Here is a 17,627-nt window from a genome sequence, read left to right on the forward strand (position 1 = left end):
TTGCTTGTCCTTTCTGTGTTTAGCCCCTTGTGGGTAGTAAAGAAATAGGTAACGATGTTGCAAGCTCGCAGCCTTAATTCTGTAAATGAATATTAAAATTGTTTTTATCTGCAGAATTGTTTGCGAGTCTATAAGGATCTTTCAGTGGAGAAAGAAAGAAAGAAAGAAATAAGGAAAATAGATAAAAAAAAAAAGAAAGAAAAAGAGGTAAAATGTGAAAGACAAAAGAGCGTATTGAGTGTAACTCTCCGGGAATTGGCGAAAGGAAACAAGAACGGCGGCGCTACCGCACAGTGACGTCACAGATTTGTGTATGACGTGAAACACAACGGACATCTGAAACTAAAACAACGAAAAGCTAAACTCTCTCATTTGACCTAAACAAACACACTAACCACTCCGATGTATGCCGCCCAGACCAAACTTCCAAGCACATAAAATGAATGCCTTTGTGGTGAGTTGCCCTAGACGACCTTAAAGGGTTTCGCTTTCCAAGCCCGGTTAAATGTCCTGTGATATATATCTGCTTTTTCTTCTCAACTCTTCTTGTACGGTGCAGTCGGTTGACGAATGTGACAAATTCTTTGGTACGTTTTGAAAAAAAAAAAAAAAATCCATGACATTTATTTAGTCAACATGTGACAGACTAACAGATATATCGGTCTGTTTGACGATCTGTAGAACTATTTTTTTTTTTTAATCGCTGATCTGTCTTTCTCTGAATAACAGAGAACATCGTGAACAAATTTTTATAAAAAGTTAAAACAATTATAGTGAAATAGATAACACCGAGAGACGAGAGACGAGTCGAGACAAGAATGCAGTGATATTTCGTTGTTTCGACGGTATCTAGACAATAATAGCCGTAAATATTTCCCTGCTTAAAAATATTCCCCTCATCAATTAAATGGTTTGGGGTCTTAAAAATTCTATCTTTTCTTTCCCAGTTCTATTAACGTGATAATATATATATATATATGTATATAAAATAAGCATTGTTCTCTAAAAGTATGGCTATTTTAATAAATGTATGCGAACACTATCAGTAATGTAGATTTTTACCTTGTGTTAGAATTCGCTGATGGTATCGGGCTTTTCGTGTTTGTGTGTTTTCTTATTGGCTTGCTATTTTAGTTTCTATCCTAATCTACACGGAACGGATGAGCTAACTAGAAAGGCTTCTGTTTTTCTTTCGATCTGCTAGAAATAGCAGCCAACTCTCCCTTATATCACAACCTTGTTTGAAGAAAAAAAAAAAGGCGGCTTTCGATTATGAATCTAAAATAATAAATAGGTAAATAAAATTAAACAACGGTAGGTCGAAACATGAATGCTTTTGGTCATGCGTGTGTACGATCAGGTTTGACCCGGGACAAAACGTCACAAACTCGAAATGGAAGTTTTTGTTAGTCGCCCAATAACAGTACTTGTTATGTTATTTTATTCCCGTGGACAAAACGCTTTCAGAGAACACTAGGTTTTAAACCAGAGGGTAACACAAGTCATAAATATGTATTTAAAGCTGGGTGAGTCGGTCGGATCTTTAAAAATAATCTCTTGATAATCGTTCAGTTGCGAACTTCTGTTAATAACTAACAAACAGCAATGTTGATAATGGTATAAACGTCTTCCTCTTCTTGAGGTAGTCAACAATCTGCTTGGTTAATTTATTATTAGTCAGTTGGTTAGTGGCCGAGCCAGGTTGCGTCTTGACAAGCCATGAACTTGCTGTTTAATTATTAGTTTTGAAGCCAAGTTTAAAGAAGTCTTGAGTAATCTGCTATAAACAGAAAGAAGAAGAAGAAAAATCTTAAACGAAAGAGAGATAGGGAAGAAGAAATTCCCTTCCTCCGTGTTTTAACATTTCGATGCTTTATTATTACTTCGTCCGACTTCACGTTTCGAGTTCTAATTCCGTCGAGGCCGCCTTGGTCCTTCATCGTTTCCGGGTCGATAAAATAAGTACCAGTTGAGTATTGGGGGGTCACTGTAATCAATTTATCCCCCCCCCCCTCGAAATTGCTTATTATTATTATTAAGGCGGCGAGCTGGCAGAATTGTTAGCACGCCGGGCAAAATACTTAGCGGCATTTCGTCTCTTGTTACGTTCTGGGTTCAAATTATGTATGATTTCACCTTTCATCCTTTTGGACTCGATAAAATAAGTACCAGTTGAGAACTGGGGATCAATGTAATCAATTTACCCACTCTGTTAGCATGCTGCACAAAGTGCTCAGAAGTATTTTTGTCTGTCTTTATGTTCTGATTTCAAATTCCACTGAGGTTGATTCTGCATTTCATCCTTTCAAAACCAATAAAATAAGTACCAGTCAAGTACTGGAGTCGATGAAACTGATGAGACCCCCACCCACACACACAAAATTTCAGGCCTTGTGCCTATAGTAGAGAGAATTCTTCTTCTTATAGCAGTGAACTGGTAGAATCATCAACATACCAGGCAAAATGCTTAGCAGCATTTTGTCTGTCTTTACATTCAGAGTTCAAACTCCACTGAAGTTGACTTTGCCTTTCATCCTTTCAGGGTCAATAAAATAAATACCAGTTGAGCACTGGGGTCGATGTAATCAACTTATCCCCTTCTCTGAAATTGCTGGCCTTGTGCCAAAATTTGAAGCCATTATTATTATTATTAAAAACATCTGTTCTGTATTATGTAACATTATGCTTATAAATAAACTTGCTACGCTATTGTTTTAGATAATAATATTGTGTGTGTGATGACTATAAAGAAAGGAAGTGGTGCTCTTAAAAAAGGTTTGTCTAGCACTTAAAACACACAAAAGGAATGATTTCATTGACAAGAAAATAAAATATAAAAAAATCTAAGAAAAATAAAAACTGATATGATTAATCATAAACCTAGATGATGATGATTAAAAAATGACAATCCCTTTTACTATAGATAGGCCAAAGGCCTGAAATTTTGGGGAAGCGGTCTGGTCAATTACATTGACTCTAATGTGTAACTGGTTCTTATTTTATTGACCCCTGTAAGGATGTAAGGCAAAGTCGTAGGGGTTGAACCGGTGAAAGATAAAAAAGCCAATAATTATAACAATGATTTGTGAAGATGTTTGGTAAAGAATAAAATCTCCATAATCAACCAATTTAATTAACTGTGACACACTGTATTCCTGCTATAGCGGGAAAAGGTTAAATATCATCTCTGCTGGATTCCTGGTAAAGCAGTATTGAGCCACACACATATAAAAGGAAGATGTGGCTGATTCTGTCCACTAGGATGCCTGCAGGCATCACCCTTGAGCTGTATTTTTCTTTTTATTCTTTTATTGGTTTGAGTCATTTGACTGCGGCCATGCTGGAGCACCGCATTTAGTTGAGCAAATCAACGCCAGGACTTATTCTTTGTAAGCCTAGTACTTATTCCATCAGTCTCTTTTGCCGAACCGTTAAGTTACGGGGACGTAAACACACTGACATCAGTGGGAGACAAACACAGACACACAAACATACACACACACATACAACGGGCTTCTTTCAGTTTCCGTTTACCAAGTCCACTCACAAGGCTTTGGTCGGCCCGAAGACACTTGCCCAAGGTGCCACGCAGTGGGACTGAGGTGGGAGACAAACACATACACACACATATGATGGGCTTCTTTCAGTTTCCGTCTACCAAGTCCACTCACAAGGCTTTGGTCGGCCTGAAGACACTTGCCCAAGGTGCCACGCAGTGGGACTGAACCCAGAACCATGTAGTTGGGAAGCAATCTTCTTACCACACAGCCCCACTTATGCAGCTGTTTATTTTTTTGCTCAGGGGTCCAGGTCTGTGAGGGTTAATATTGGTTTCAAATTTTGGCACAAGGCCAGCAATTTGGGGTGGGTGGGACTAAGTTGATTACATCGATCCCAATGCTAAGCTAGTACCTATTTTATTGACACTGAAAGGCTAAGTCAACCTTAGTGGAATTTGAACTCAGAACATAAAGAAGGACGAAATGCTGCTAAGCATTTTGTCCAGTATGCTAATGGTTCTGCCAGCTCACTGCCTTTGACTAGGTTAATACTGACTTAGTATAGACTCAACCTCAGATCACTTCTAATTTTTCCTAACAGTATTAAAAAACCCTTCAAGACTGCCCCACCACGACTGCAATCCAATGACTGTAACCGGTAAAAGATAAACGAGACAATAGTTACAACAATTAATGATTTGTGGAGATGTTTGGTGAAGAGCAAACACTCTGTAATCAACCCAATTTAAACCACCCCCTAAAAAAGCAAAAAAAAAAAACGTTTGCCCCACAATCAATATAGAATTCATTTACATTCATCCACATCCTGAGGAAGAGTCTTCTTTCATAATCCCATGTTGACACCCGTCTCCCCCACCTCTGCAAGTGTTCTTTTACCTTCTTTTCTTCGTTTCAGTTAATGGACTGTGGTCATGCTGGAGCACTGCCTTGAAGGGTTTTTAGTTGAACAGATCGATCCCAAAACTTATTCTTTTAGTCTGGTACTTATTCTGTTTGTCACTTTTGCCAGCAGATGATGTGTCGACAGGAGAAATGGCAACATCACTGCTTGTGACTCGGTGATTTTCAGAGAAGTGCATATGTAAACACGTACATGCAAGTACATGCACACTCACACATCATCGTCATCATCATTGTTTGTCTGCTTTCGTTAGAGTTAATATCATTTTCTTCCCATAATGTTCTTTTTAGGATTAGCTGAGGTGTAGCTGTGTGGTAAGAAGCTTGCTTCCCAACCACATGTTTCCAGGTTCAGTCTCACAGCGTGGCACCTTGGGCAAGTGTCTTCTAGCCTTGGGCCGACCAAAGCCTTGTGAGTGGATGTGGTAGATGGAAACTGAAGGAAGCCTGTCGTGTGTGTATGTGTGTGTCCCCGTGACTTAGCAGTTCTGCAAAATCATCTCAATACATCCTTAGAATGAGATAATCACCTACCATTTTGGCATGAGTTGAATGGTTTGACAGGACCCTGGTTGAATGGTTTGACGGGACCGAGTTGAATGGTTTGGCAGGCAGAGGTTTGTCTGGATCCAGTATCTGCTTTGGCTTGTTTTCTATGTTTGGATGCTCTTCCTAATGCCAACCACTACAAAAATGTATTGAGTGCTTTGTTTATGAGACCAGCGCTTGAGACGTCACCATGCAGACTCACAACATATGACTCTTAGAAAGATGGCTTTATGTTGGGTGTTGGGTGGCTGATTTATGATAAGGAGAAAGAAACAGATGTGTTGCTATAGAGGGAATATATGGCATGTCCCCAGCTGGCGAGAGATGATGATGATGTTGATGAAGCGTCAAAGTGTACCCTTGAGGTAAAAGAGATGAATAGAGACGAAAAGAGAGAGAATAGGGGACAGAAGATGGGAAACAGTCGTAAGGAGAGCGACAGATAGTTAGAGATGTGGATGGTGAACACAAGTGGAGGTGTGTTTAATGGTGAACATCAGTTGGGGTGGGGGAGTGGGGCAGGTGACGGAAATGGGAGTGGCTGAGAGAGGAGGAGGTGGTAGGTGGATGACTACAAAAAAAAAGATGGTTGATTGAGAGTGCAAACAAACAGAATTTACAGAGGATGTCATCATCATCGTTTAATGTCCGTTTTCCATGCTAGCATGGGTTGGATGGTTCAACCGGGGTCTGGGAAGCCAGGAGGCTGCACCAGGCTCCAATCTGGTCTGGCAGTGTCTCTACAGCTGGATGCTCTTCCTAATGCCAACCACTCCGTGAGTATAGTGGGTGCTTTTTACATGCTACCGGCACAGGGGCCAGAGGAGGCTGGCAAACGGCCACGATCGGTTGGTGCTTTTATGTGTCACTGATATGGATGCCAGTCAGGTGGCACTGGCATCTGCCATGTTCGGACGGTGCTTTTTATGTGTCACCGGCGCAGGTATCTTAACTACAATTTCCGAGACAAAATGTGTGATGAATGAAGGTAGAGGTGGTGGTGTTGGGGAGCATTGAATGTTTAGTGGGGAAAGGGCATTCAGTGGAAAATGAGATTAAGGATGATATTGGGAATACAGGTGGTGGTGGGGGTGACAAAAAGGAAAAGGCTCCAAGTAGAGGAATAACTGGTTGCATAAAAGGAGTGTGAAATATGTGCAGTTCTACTTTCATTGAGTCGCCTTTTTTTGTTCCATTTGGATTTCCTGACACATCTCTGCTCATTTGTTATATATATTTATATTTTTGTTTGTCTTTCCAAGAACTTCTGAACTTCAAAGGTTCGAAATTTGTATGGTATAAACCTTTAGCTACTAGGATTTAACTGTTGAAGATCAATACATGTTAACAGTAATTTTACTAGAAATATATTGTGTATGTATGTATGTATATATATATATGTAATGTATATATTGTGTGTGTGTGTATATATATATATGTATATATTGTGTGTGTATATATATATATGTATATATTGTGTGTGTATATATATATGTATATATTGTGTGTGTGTGTATATATATATATATATATATATATGTATATATTGTGTGTGTATATATATATATTGTGTGTATATGTATATATATATATAATGCATATATTGTGTATATATATAATGCATATATTGTGTATATATATATACATATATATATATTGTGTGTGTGTATATATATAATATATATATATATATATTGTGTGTGTGTATATATATATATATAATGTATATATTGTGTGTGTATATATATATATATAATATATGTATGTATATATTGTATATATATATATTTTATATGTTTTTATATATATATAAATAAAATATTTATACTGTGTATCTATGCTTCCAGGGGCACCTTCCTTCAACCAATATAATGACACAAATTCCCAAGAATAACAACATCAAGGTTTGTTTAATTATGATTTATTGATTGATTTGTTATTGTTTTGTCTGTTTGTCTATCTATCTATTTTTTAATTAAATATCTGCCTTATTTTCAAAACAACCTTCTTGACACCTATTTCTGTCTGCTCCTCCCATCATACTCTAAGTTACTCCTCACCTGGCACAAAGCCACCTCCCTCAGTTCTACTCCACTCAGTTGAGTGAGAGGATCAAGTGGGACTTGACATGCAATTTACACGGTGATCTCTTTAGTGCTGTTGCCCCAGAAAAAACACCCAGTATATTCTGCATAGTAGTGGGCATCCAGCCCTATGAACCCTGCCAAAATAGACATTGGAGTTTGGGTGCAGCCTTTTGACTTTTCATCTCCAGTTGAACCATCTGGCCTATACAAGCATGGAGAATAGCTGTTAGATGACCATTTAAAAACACACAAAAACCATTAGATTCACTTCAACATTTAAATTTAATTTGTGTCAAAATATTTTCGCCGCCTTGGAACCACGACTTGTTCACTGACAAAATTTCATGACGCTGCACGAAATTTTATCAGTGAACAGGTCACAGTTTCAAAGTGACAAAAATATTTTGACACAAATAAAATTTAAATGTTGAAGTGAATCTAATGGTTTTTGTGTTTTTAAATGATTTATAAACACCTTCCATGCTGCAATTGTTTTTGTTTCATCACACAATCACAGATCAAACTACTTGCTATGCAAGTACATTTCTGTAATTATTATTATTTTTGTTATTATTGAGGTGGCTTGCTGGCAGAACTGTTAGCATGACAAGCAAAATTTTTAGCAGCATTTTGTCCAGCTTTATGTTCTGAGTTCAAATTCCATCAAGGTCAGCTTTGCCTTTCATCCTTTCAGGGTTGATCAAATAAGTACCAGTTAAGTATTGTGGTTGATGTAATTGACTTTGTTTCCCTGGTAGAAAGCATTATTATTATTATTATTATTGCTTTTGACCAACTTTGCCTTTTATTATTTCGCGGTCAGTAAATTCAGTACCAGCGAAACACTGGGGTTGATGTTATCGACTATCCTCCTCTCCCAAAATTACAGGTCCTGTGCCTATTAGTAGAAAGGATCATCATCATCATCATCATCACCAACATCAACATCGTCACCAAAATCATCATTATCAAGCATTTGTCTTATGAAGAAAGGATGAAGACGCTCGACCTTTATTCTCTAGAAAAACGACGACGCTGTGGTGATCTCATTCTTGCTCACAACATCATAAGCGGAAAGTGTAACCTCTCGAAAGAGCTGTTCTCCACTCCTGCTCCAGAACATGGGCTGCGGGGTCACTCCGAAAAGCTCTATCTGCGACGATTTCATCTCAATCGAAGGAGAGGGGCTTTCTCCGTCCGGGTTGCGGATCCGTGGAATAAGCTGCCGGCGACCGCTCAGTTCAAAGTCTCTCTTGACCAGAAATGGCCTGAACTCTTTGCATGAACATCCTCCCTGTACATAACTCTATGTCCCCCTACATGGCCTTGCTTTTTGCTTTTTGAGCCAAAAAATTAACTTAACTTAACTTAACTTATCTCTTTTTTTTTCTTTCTTTTTTCATTTCAGACTCACCCAAGTGTGAGGATCAAAGGAACTGAAACCAATTTCAACCCAGTCATGTGTTTGGATTTATCGTGTTCGAATCAAAATCCTCATATGCATTGTCCATTTTGTGTGAAGTCTGAATCTTATCAAGATCCTGTCATTCTCAAAGTCCACTACCGAGTGAAACATGTAGACAAGGGGATAGAATTTGCTGGTATGTTGCTCTCTCTCTCTCTTTTACTTGTTTCAGTCATTTGACTGTGGCCATGCTGGAGCACCGACTTAATCAAGCAACTCAACCCCGGGACGTATTCTTTTGTAAGTCCAGTACATAATCTATCGGTCTCTTTTGCCAAACTGCTAAGTAACGGGGACATAACACACCAGCATCGATTGTCAAGCAATGCTAGGGGGACAAACACACACACACATATATATATATATACATATATACGACGGGCTTCTTTTCAGTTTCCGTCTACCAAATCCACTCACAAGGCTTTGGTTGGCCCGAGGCTATAGTAGAAGACACTTGCCCAAAGTGCCACGCACTGGGACTGAACCTGGAACCATGTGGTTGGTAAACAAGCTACTTACCACGCAGCCACTCCTGCTCTGATTTTTTCCGTTAAAAAATTTGCAAATATTTCTTAAAAATTTAGAGCTGTTATCTATCTTTTACTTGTTTCAGTCACTGGAAGGTGGCCATGCTGGGGCACTACCTTAAAAGGGTTTAGTTGAACAAATTGACTCCAGCATTTAATGTTATTTTTTAATAACTTCTGGTACTTATTCTATCTGTCTCTTTTGCTGAACTGCTAAACCAGAAGGATGTAAATAAACCAACACTGGTTGTTTGTTTACGTATGTTGGGAGAAGATATCAAACATGGACACCAAGACAAACACATAACATATATATGTATATATATATCCTGCCCACAACAGAATTTAAATTTTAAAACCAAGGTGCCATGTAAAAAGCGTTGGTATTGGCGATGGTGCCATGTAAAAAGCACCCAGTTTGCTCTGTAAAGTGGTTGGCACTAGGAAAGACATCCAGCCATAGAAACCAAACCAAAACAGATTATGGAAGCTGGTGCAGCCCCTGGCTTTGCCAATTTCTGTCAAGCTGTCCAACCTATGTTGATGATGATGATACACACACACACATAAGGTGGGGCAGAGAGGACGGATGTTTTTGAAATGGCTATTGTTCAGCCCCAGGAGGAGGGACATATGTCTCACAGGTACCATTTGGTCTGTGATGTCTTAGTATTTTTTTTCTTTTCAGGTGAAGCCATGACACTGAACGGTAGAGTATTGCGTGCTTGCCTACGACAGTTACGTGAAGAATAACGACTCTGTCACAGAAGTTCAGCATGAGTTTCGGCGCCACTTCAACGTTCACCGAACTCAGGCTGTTGCCACCCATAACACAATCTTACGTTGGGTGAATGCACTTCGTACATGAGGTACACTAATGAATAGGAGACTGGTAGGAGTACCATTCTTTAGAAGCCTAGTACTTATTCTATCAGTCTCTTTTGCTGAACCACTAAGTTACGGGGATGTAAACACACCACCATCAGTTGTCAAGTGATGTTGGGGAGACAAACATATACACTCATATACATATGCATATACATATATATGACGGGCTTCTTTCAGTTTCCGTCTACCAAATCCACTCTCGAGGCTTTGGTCGACCCAAGGCTATAGTAGAAGACACTTGCCCAAGGTGCCATGCAATGGGAATGAACCCGGAACCATGTGGTTGGTAAGCAAGCTACTTACCACACAACCACTCCTGCACCTGAATCTTTTTTTTGTGATTCTGTCCATTCATTTGCCTGCAATGAACAAATATGGGAATTGAGAGACAGGCCTGTTGTTGTTATTTTTCTGAATGTTTTTTTTTTTTTTGTGATTCTGTTCATTTGCCAGTAATTATTACGCTTGAGCTGAATATGCAACTATTTATTTTTTTTTGCTCAGGAGCCCAGATGAAGGGTAAAGTTAGACATAGGGACCCGGGTCTGAGAAGGTTTAAAAACTACAGTATTTAATGATCAAACTATGTTTTATTGACCACCATGTGTTTTAATTAATTAATTAATGTTTTGTGTTTTAATAATGTTGTTGCTGTGACAGGTTTAAAGATTTTACGCTGCTGTGACCACTGCGACATAGTAGGAATTATCAAAGGTGAGAAGAAGTTCAAGAGGGCCCACTGGCACTGTTACAAATGCCGAAATGGTTTCAACAGACGTGATGAGGCGATAAAACATTATAAAACACATTTTAGAAATCCACAGACAACATTCCAAATACAGATTGCTCAGGTGAGTCGAATGAAACATCTGTATCTTCTTTCTTTATTTATTCCCATTTGAACTGAGATTATCATCATCATCGTTTAACGTCTGCTTTCCATGCTAGCATGGGTTGGACGATTTGACTGAGGTCTGGCGAACCAGATGGCTGCACCGGACTCCAATCTGATCTGGCAGAGTTTCTACAGCTGGATGCCCTTCCTAACGCCAACCACTCCGAGAGTGTAGTGGGTGCTTTTACGTTCCACCGGCACGAGGGCCAGTTAGGTGGTACTGGCACTGGCCACGCTCAAATGGTGCTTTTTATGTGCCACCTGCACAGGAGCCAGTCCAGCAGCACTGGCAACGACCTCGCTCGAATGTTTTTTTTCACATGCCACCAGCACAAGTGCTTGTAGGGCGATGCAGGTAACGATCACGTTTGAATGGTGTTTTTAATGTGCCATCGGCACGATGGCCAGCTTAAACTTTACTGTGGTAGATGCTGTGAGTAAAACTCCCATATAGGCGCAGGAGTGGCTGTGTGGTAAGTAGCTTGCTAACCAACCACATGGTTCCGGGTTCAGTCCTACTGCGTGGCATCTTGGGCAAGTGTCTTCTGCTATAGCCCCGGGCCGACCAATGCCTTGTGAGTGGATTTGGTAGACGGAAACTGAAAGAAGCCCGTCGTATATATGTATATATATATATATGTATGTGTGTGTGTGTTTGTATGTCTGGTTTGTCCCCCTAGCATTGCTTGACAACCGATGCTGGTGTGTTTACGTCCCCGTCACTTAGCGGTTCGGCAATAGAGACCAATAGAATAAGTACTGGGCTTACAAAGAATAAGTCCCGGGGTCGATTTGCTCGACTAAAAAAAAGGCGGTGCTCCAGCATGGCCGCAGTCAAATGACTGAAACAAGTAAAAGAGAAAAGAGAAATAGGCTTTTGGTGCAAAATGCATGCTTGTTTATATCGATGGTGAGGAGATAAACCCCCACTAACTCCAGCACCAGGACCACCAGATCATGAGATTTTGACCTTCCTTGGTCACCCCAGACTCTTTGCTTCCAATTGTTGTCATGCTTTTGCATGTCCAGTCTGTATCCCTCCCATTTTTTCTCTTTCATCCCAGGAAGTCACTCAAGCATCGAACGCAGGGGCTGAAGACCAAGCCGCCACTCACACAATCAGTCAAGAAGAAGTATCCATCCATCCAGTTCTTACAGAAGCAGCCATATTGTCAAGTCCTAACACAGATGAACAGAACAGTAAGTTGTCGTAAATAGTTTCATTTGTCTGTACAGGTGAGGGCAAAGCCCTATGAGTATATGTAGCTCGTGTGGGTTGAGGTTGGGAGAGCAACTGTACATCACAAAACACCCACCAGTAGCAGGTGACTGCAGGAGTTATACAACTTGAAGTACAGCCCTGACAGAGCAGACCTATGTTAAAAAAAAAAGCCTCCCAGCCATGACCATCACGTCTATTGTTTCTAATACTAAATTACTTATTGCAGTCCATGATATCATCATTTTCCTATTTAAAATAGGTTATGATTTAATAGAAATTTGACTGTTATTTTTGGCTGGCTGAGAGCCCACATAGAGAGTGCATTGTTGGTTGGATGCCCTTCCTAATGCCAGCCACTTTACAGAGTGTGCTGGTTGCTTTTTATATGTCATCGGCATGGGTGCGTTTCCGCAGCATGGCACCTGTAAAGGACAAGCCTGTATGTATAGAGAACAGCAACTTTACTTAGCTTGATGTGTCTCCTTAAATACAGCAGATCATCACAGCTCCTGGTTCCCTGTCATTTCCTAAGAGAGGCCCAGTGCCTGAAGATCCTTTCTCACCTCTTCATTCTACACAGGTTCCCTCCACAATTACAGCTTGGAACTGTTTTATGCAACTGTCCTCATCCATATGTTTCTATGTTTCTTGATATTTATTTTCCTTTTTCAGTCTAATCTTTTGCTTTTTTTTTTTCTCTTGCAGCCTACGTAAGTCGGACATCAAATAATATTTTGAGCAACGGCAAGTCCCCCGACAGAGCTGTGCACGTATCTGTGGCTGCAAATGAGACAGTAGACACGACAGACAGCCAAACTATCATGATCATCAAAGAAGACATTACAGACATCAACAACTCCTTCACCACCCAAATTGTCTCGAATGATGTAAGTTGGAGAGATCTTACGAACCTTTTGTCAGTATTCTAATAGCATTAGCTACTTTTAACATACACTTTTTCATCTAACTCATGCTAGCATGGTAAAACAGACATAAAACAAATGAATATATGAACATACATACATAGATACATACACACATACACATTATTTTTACAGGGTGTGGTCAATAAAATATTGTCTAAATTATGCAAAAATGAAAATAACACTGACATCTCATTTTAATAGATATATTTACCAAAATTACATAAAAATATTTTGAAATACTAAAGAGTAAATTTATTCAGTAAAATCACCATTGGCTTCAACCATGGTCTCCAGACAACTTCGGAATCTCCTGCAATTCTTCTGGATGATCTCCTTGTTGAAGTTGGTGAATGCTGCCATAATCCTTGCCTTCAGTTCATCTTTGGTGTTACAAGGAGTTCTGTTGGTCTCTTGCTCAACTGCGCTCCACACATAATAATCAAGGGGGTTGCACAGGTGTTGGGGATGATGTGGTTACAGAAATTGTCTGACAGCCATGATTGGGTTCTCCTGCTTGTGTGGCATGATGCAGAGTCCTGTTGCTTGACATAGGGTCTTCCAGCAGCCACCCTCTTGACTCAGGCAGCACTACCTCCTCCAGGCACTTGATGTAGGCCTCCATGTTGAGTCTGAAGTTATGTGGGAAGATGAATGGCAGCATAATGTTGACTGTATGTTTGATTTTTATCACTCTCGGTACATGTTTTGGGGACACAGTAAGCCAACGGTTGTTCTGTGTGTTCACCATCTGATTCTGGCAGAAATTTTTCTCGTCTGAGAAAAACCAAAGCATATTTGGTTGGAGGGGATGCTTTAGTTTGTTCAAAAGCACAGTGTTTCCTTTTGTTCTGCTGTGTGGATGGATCTTCTTGGTATATTCCTATTCTTTTTCTTTCAAATTGTAATTCTTGTTGGCTTTTGTTACACCATATGCTTTGGTTTTCATATTTTTGATCCTAGGACGTAACAATATTTAATAATAAACTCTCAGAAAAAGAGTATGCATTGCTTCAAGACAAATACGATCAATTGGCACTCGACAAAGCTCAACAGGAACAAGATTTCAAGGCAGAAATTGAGCAACTCAAGCTACAGGTAAGCGATGTTACAGACTTCCATATATATCTCTGCGTGAATGGAGAATCACTGGAGTGCTATGTTGGTTTTTGTATCCCATTCCATATAAAAGATCTTTACAGCATTTAGGAAGTTCTGTAAATATGACTTCACTGTCTTTTCATTTCTTGTGTCAGCAGTTTATCTAGCATGGGGTATGGGAAAGAAATCTGAGATCCCCTTTGGTCACGATACTGACCATGGGATTGCACCTAAAAAGCTACCCTCCCAGTCACAAGTCCGGGTAAGGTTGTTTATGGAAGACCAGCAGTCACCCATGCATACCGGTCTCCCTTCTCCATGCCACCAGTGTTATCCAAGGGAAAGGCAAAGGGGCCGATACAGCTTGGCCCCTGTGACGTCACAACTCATTTCTACAGCTGAGTGAACTGGAGCAATGTGAAATAAAGTGTCTTGCTCAAGAATACAACACGCAGCCCGGCCCAGGAATCAAACTCAACCTCACGATTGTATGCTCGATGCTCTAACCACAGAGCCATGTGCCCTCACACTGAGCCATTTAATTAATAATATTTTTTATAATCAACTACCATGCATTGACTAAGTAAGTTTCATATTAAGGCTGTGCCGTACGCATGGGATTTGAACCCACATCTTATGTATTAGCAACAAGTGTGCTACCATTTACATTAACGTACTCCTATGTTGCAAATACTTAGAGGTGTGGGTTTGAGTCCCATGCATATGATAAACCCTACTTTTTTCCATTGAGAGTTTATAAGCCCCAATATTAGACTATTTAACTTAGTCAATACTTGGTGACCGCTTATTAGAATATTATTTACAAATTGTGAAATTCAGCACTGGTTACCAAATACTCGCAGAAAACTAATTTGTTTTGAAGAGAGAAATGTAACTGATAATAAAGTGCCCTCAAACAGCTGTCATCCTCTGTATGTAGATGTGTATATATATATATATATCCATGTGCTCATGCATCATCAGCATCTGCTTTCCATGCTGGCATGGGTTGGACTTTGGTGTTTGTAAATGTTTTAGCTGGAAGATCAAAACTAATTTTCTAAATCCTTCTTTATAGATCAAAACTAATTTTATAGATCCTTCTTTCAAAGTTCCTACTATTGATTACATTAACTTCAGTGCTCAACTGGTCCTTAATTTTAGCAACCCCAGTGTACTTAATTTATTGACCCCCAAAGATGAAAGGCAATGTCAGCTATGGAATTTGAACATAAACCTGGAGAAAATGCCACTAAGCATTTTATCGTATGTGCCAGGTTGTTTCCTTTGTAATACTATACGCATAGCAAAACATTATAATTCGGTTTAAAATCAATTTTATTTTTGTATGTTTTCAGATTGAATTACTCAATAAAGAACTTTCTAATTACCAGAAGAGAGAACAGGAGTTGATAAATCAACTTTGTCCACCGGCAGAGAAAACAGTTGCTGAATTAATTGAACAAATGGAGGTGCAGCATCGGAACTTACTGAACCAACACTTAGCTCAGCTACGCAGTACCTACCTATCGAATCTACCGTCTCACTTGACCGACACTACTATAGTGACCACGTCGACTACATCTTCTCAATCGGACACTCTGCTGACTTCGTCTGCTGTTGCCGACGATGGATGCGAGCAGGAGCAGCAGGTAGAGAGCGAAGAATACGAGACAGCATCCTCTTTGCGACAGCATCATCAGTCCCATGTCGCAGTCGAGGTAGACAGTGCAGAGAGCCTAGAGCAACATCAACAGGAACATATAGCTTATTTAACAGACAATGTTGTGGCCCGTATACAGACGGCTCACTCTCATAGTGGCCAGGTCCACGACGACATTGTAATCATAACTTCGTCTGAAGATCCAACAGATCAGAACGAACCGAACGAAAGTGGTGGTATGGAGAGTGAGCCTTTAATCATATGTGCTTCGACAATGGACGAGGCTGTCAGTTGCAGCACTAACAACGAAGCCGAGAACAACGAGGCTACAGTGATTGATCCGCAACAGGAGCAGCTAAGTACGGAAGAGGAGAAAAGTGGTTCTAAAGCTGATACAGCGACAGAGGTTCAAGTGGTCAGTATAATTCACGCCCCGAGCAAAAACGACATACCTGTTAATCAACCGAAACCCCCCTTTGAACCACCAAACAAACGGCTGCGCACTGAAACGTGAATAACAACACTAAAACAAAAAGAAAAGACAAAAAAATGTTCCAAATGGAGAGGAGTTGGGGTTCGTGCTTGTAACGTTTCACTGAAGATTGTTAACGATCAGTACAGTTTGAAGCTTTCTACACAGTCTTGCATTTAATGAGCTTTAAAAAAAATAATGAATTTTTTAATCAACAAATGGGAATTTCTTATCAAGTTGACTCACAAAACAAATAGGTTAACCTTGTGAGAGTCCCAAATGTGTTGAGGTGGGCAAGGTGTACAGGCAAGCTGGTATAAATGTTCAACAGTTCAGAATTTAATTGAAGGGGAAGATTTCGGAGTTATCAGACAAGTAATTCTATAGAAAGATTCTCTCTGGTTCATATTGAAATTTCTTCTTTACCTCATGTGTTAAAACATTGTGTGTTTGTACATGTGTTGTGTATGTATGTATGTTTTGTTTTCTGTGTATCTGACAGAAATATTTGTATGTACACTTGGAATAACAGAAAAAGTCAAACCAAAACAAATGTAAAAGAGTGGGGGAGGGAACTAACTCTCAGCATCACTTCTTCACTCCCAGTCCTGACAGTTAAAAAAAAAAACAAAAAAAACCTTCCTTCAATTAAGGTTTAATCTTCTTCTTCCCTTTTGTCCTGTCTGGTTCATGTAGAAAAGAGAAGTCCTAAAATAACAAAATAAGATCCGTGCACATTGAAACAGTGTAAATAAAGAATATTTATTTTCTTTGACTTGTTTTACTCTGAGATTTCCGACGAGAATGAGATGTTAAACATTTTAGCTAGATGGTGGTGTGTTTACGTCCCCGTAACTTAGCAGCTCGGCAAAAGAGACTGATAGAATAAGTACTAGGCTTACAAAGAATAAGTCCTGGGGTTGATTTGCTCAACTAAAGGCGGTGCTCCAGCATGGTTACAGTGAAATGACTGAAACAAGTAAAAGAATAAAAGAGATGTGTGTGTGTATCTATGTGCTTGTCCCCATCACTGCTTGAAAACAGGTGCTGGTATATTTAGTTCCTCGTAAATGTCCCCCAACATTTAGCACTCAGATTATTCTGTCAAATCCAATGCTTATTTATTACCTCCGCCTTAGCAAAGGCATTGTTTTCAGTTGTGTTTGTTTGTCCGTGGACAAGATATCTCAAGAACCGCTGGATGGATATGGATGAAACTTCCAGGGATGTGTGGTCTCGTGACTGGTACGAACTGATTAGATTTGGGGATAAATCCAGTACCAGACAAGGATTCTAGATTATTTTTCCTGGTTTTTTTTTTTCTTACTTAATTTTTGAGAGTGGTCGGGTCCATTTTTAGTATTCTCGCTTGTGAGAACACTAGTTTATTTCAGATATTCTCATTTTAAAAATC

The 17,627-nt window shown here is 39.6% G+C and overlaps 1 protein-coding gene across 4 annotated transcripts; it reads left to right on the forward strand.

Moving 5' to 3' along the window:
- Nucleotides 1-263: 263 nt before the first annotated feature.
- LOC115224435 lies at nt 264-16,983 on the forward strand. Of its 4 annotated transcripts, none has more exons than XM_036513195.1 (9): nt 292-587; nt 4,417-4,501; nt 6,818-6,874; nt 8,466-8,658; nt 10,598-10,788; nt 11,897-12,032; nt 12,760-12,941; nt 13,941-14,075; nt 15,437-16,983. In XM_036513195.1, exons 2-9 carry the CDS (start codon nt 4,433-4,435, stop codon nt 16,253-16,255), a joined length of 1,782 nt encoding a protein of 593 aa, XP_036369088.1. In that variant the 5' UTR covers nt 292-587; nt 4,417-4,432; the 3' UTR covers nt 16,256-16,983. The 4 variants fall into 4 exon arrangements, with proteins under 4 accessions (XP_029651198.1, XP_036369088.1, XP_036369089.1 ...); XM_029795337.2 differs by having other exon boundaries at nt 296-454; XM_029795338.2 differs by lacking the exon at nt 4,417-4,501 and having other exon boundaries at nt 264-454.
- The last annotated feature ends 644 nt before the right edge of the window (nt 16,984-17,627 follow it).

The sequence above is a fragment of the Octopus sinensis genome, linkage group LG25, assembly GCF_006345805.1.
Source record: "Octopus sinensis linkage group LG25, ASM634580v1, whole genome shotgun sequence".
Lineage (NCBI taxonomy): Eukaryota > Metazoa > Mollusca > Cephalopoda > Octopoda > Octopodidae > Octopus > Octopus sinensis.

Coding starts and splice junctions, on each gene's coding strand:
- LOC115224435 (XM_036513195.1), top strand. CDS start 4,433: ATGCTGGAGCACTGCCTTGAAGGGTTTTTAGTTGAACAGATCGATCCC. Junction 8,659..10,597: donor CAAGGGGATAGAATTTGCTG/GTATGTTGCTCT, acceptor TTGCTGTGACAG/GTTTAAAGATTTTACGCTGC. Junction 12,942..13,940: donor CCCAAATTGTCTCGAATGAT/GTAAGTTGGAGA, acceptor TTTTGATCCTAG/GACGTAACAATATTTAATAA.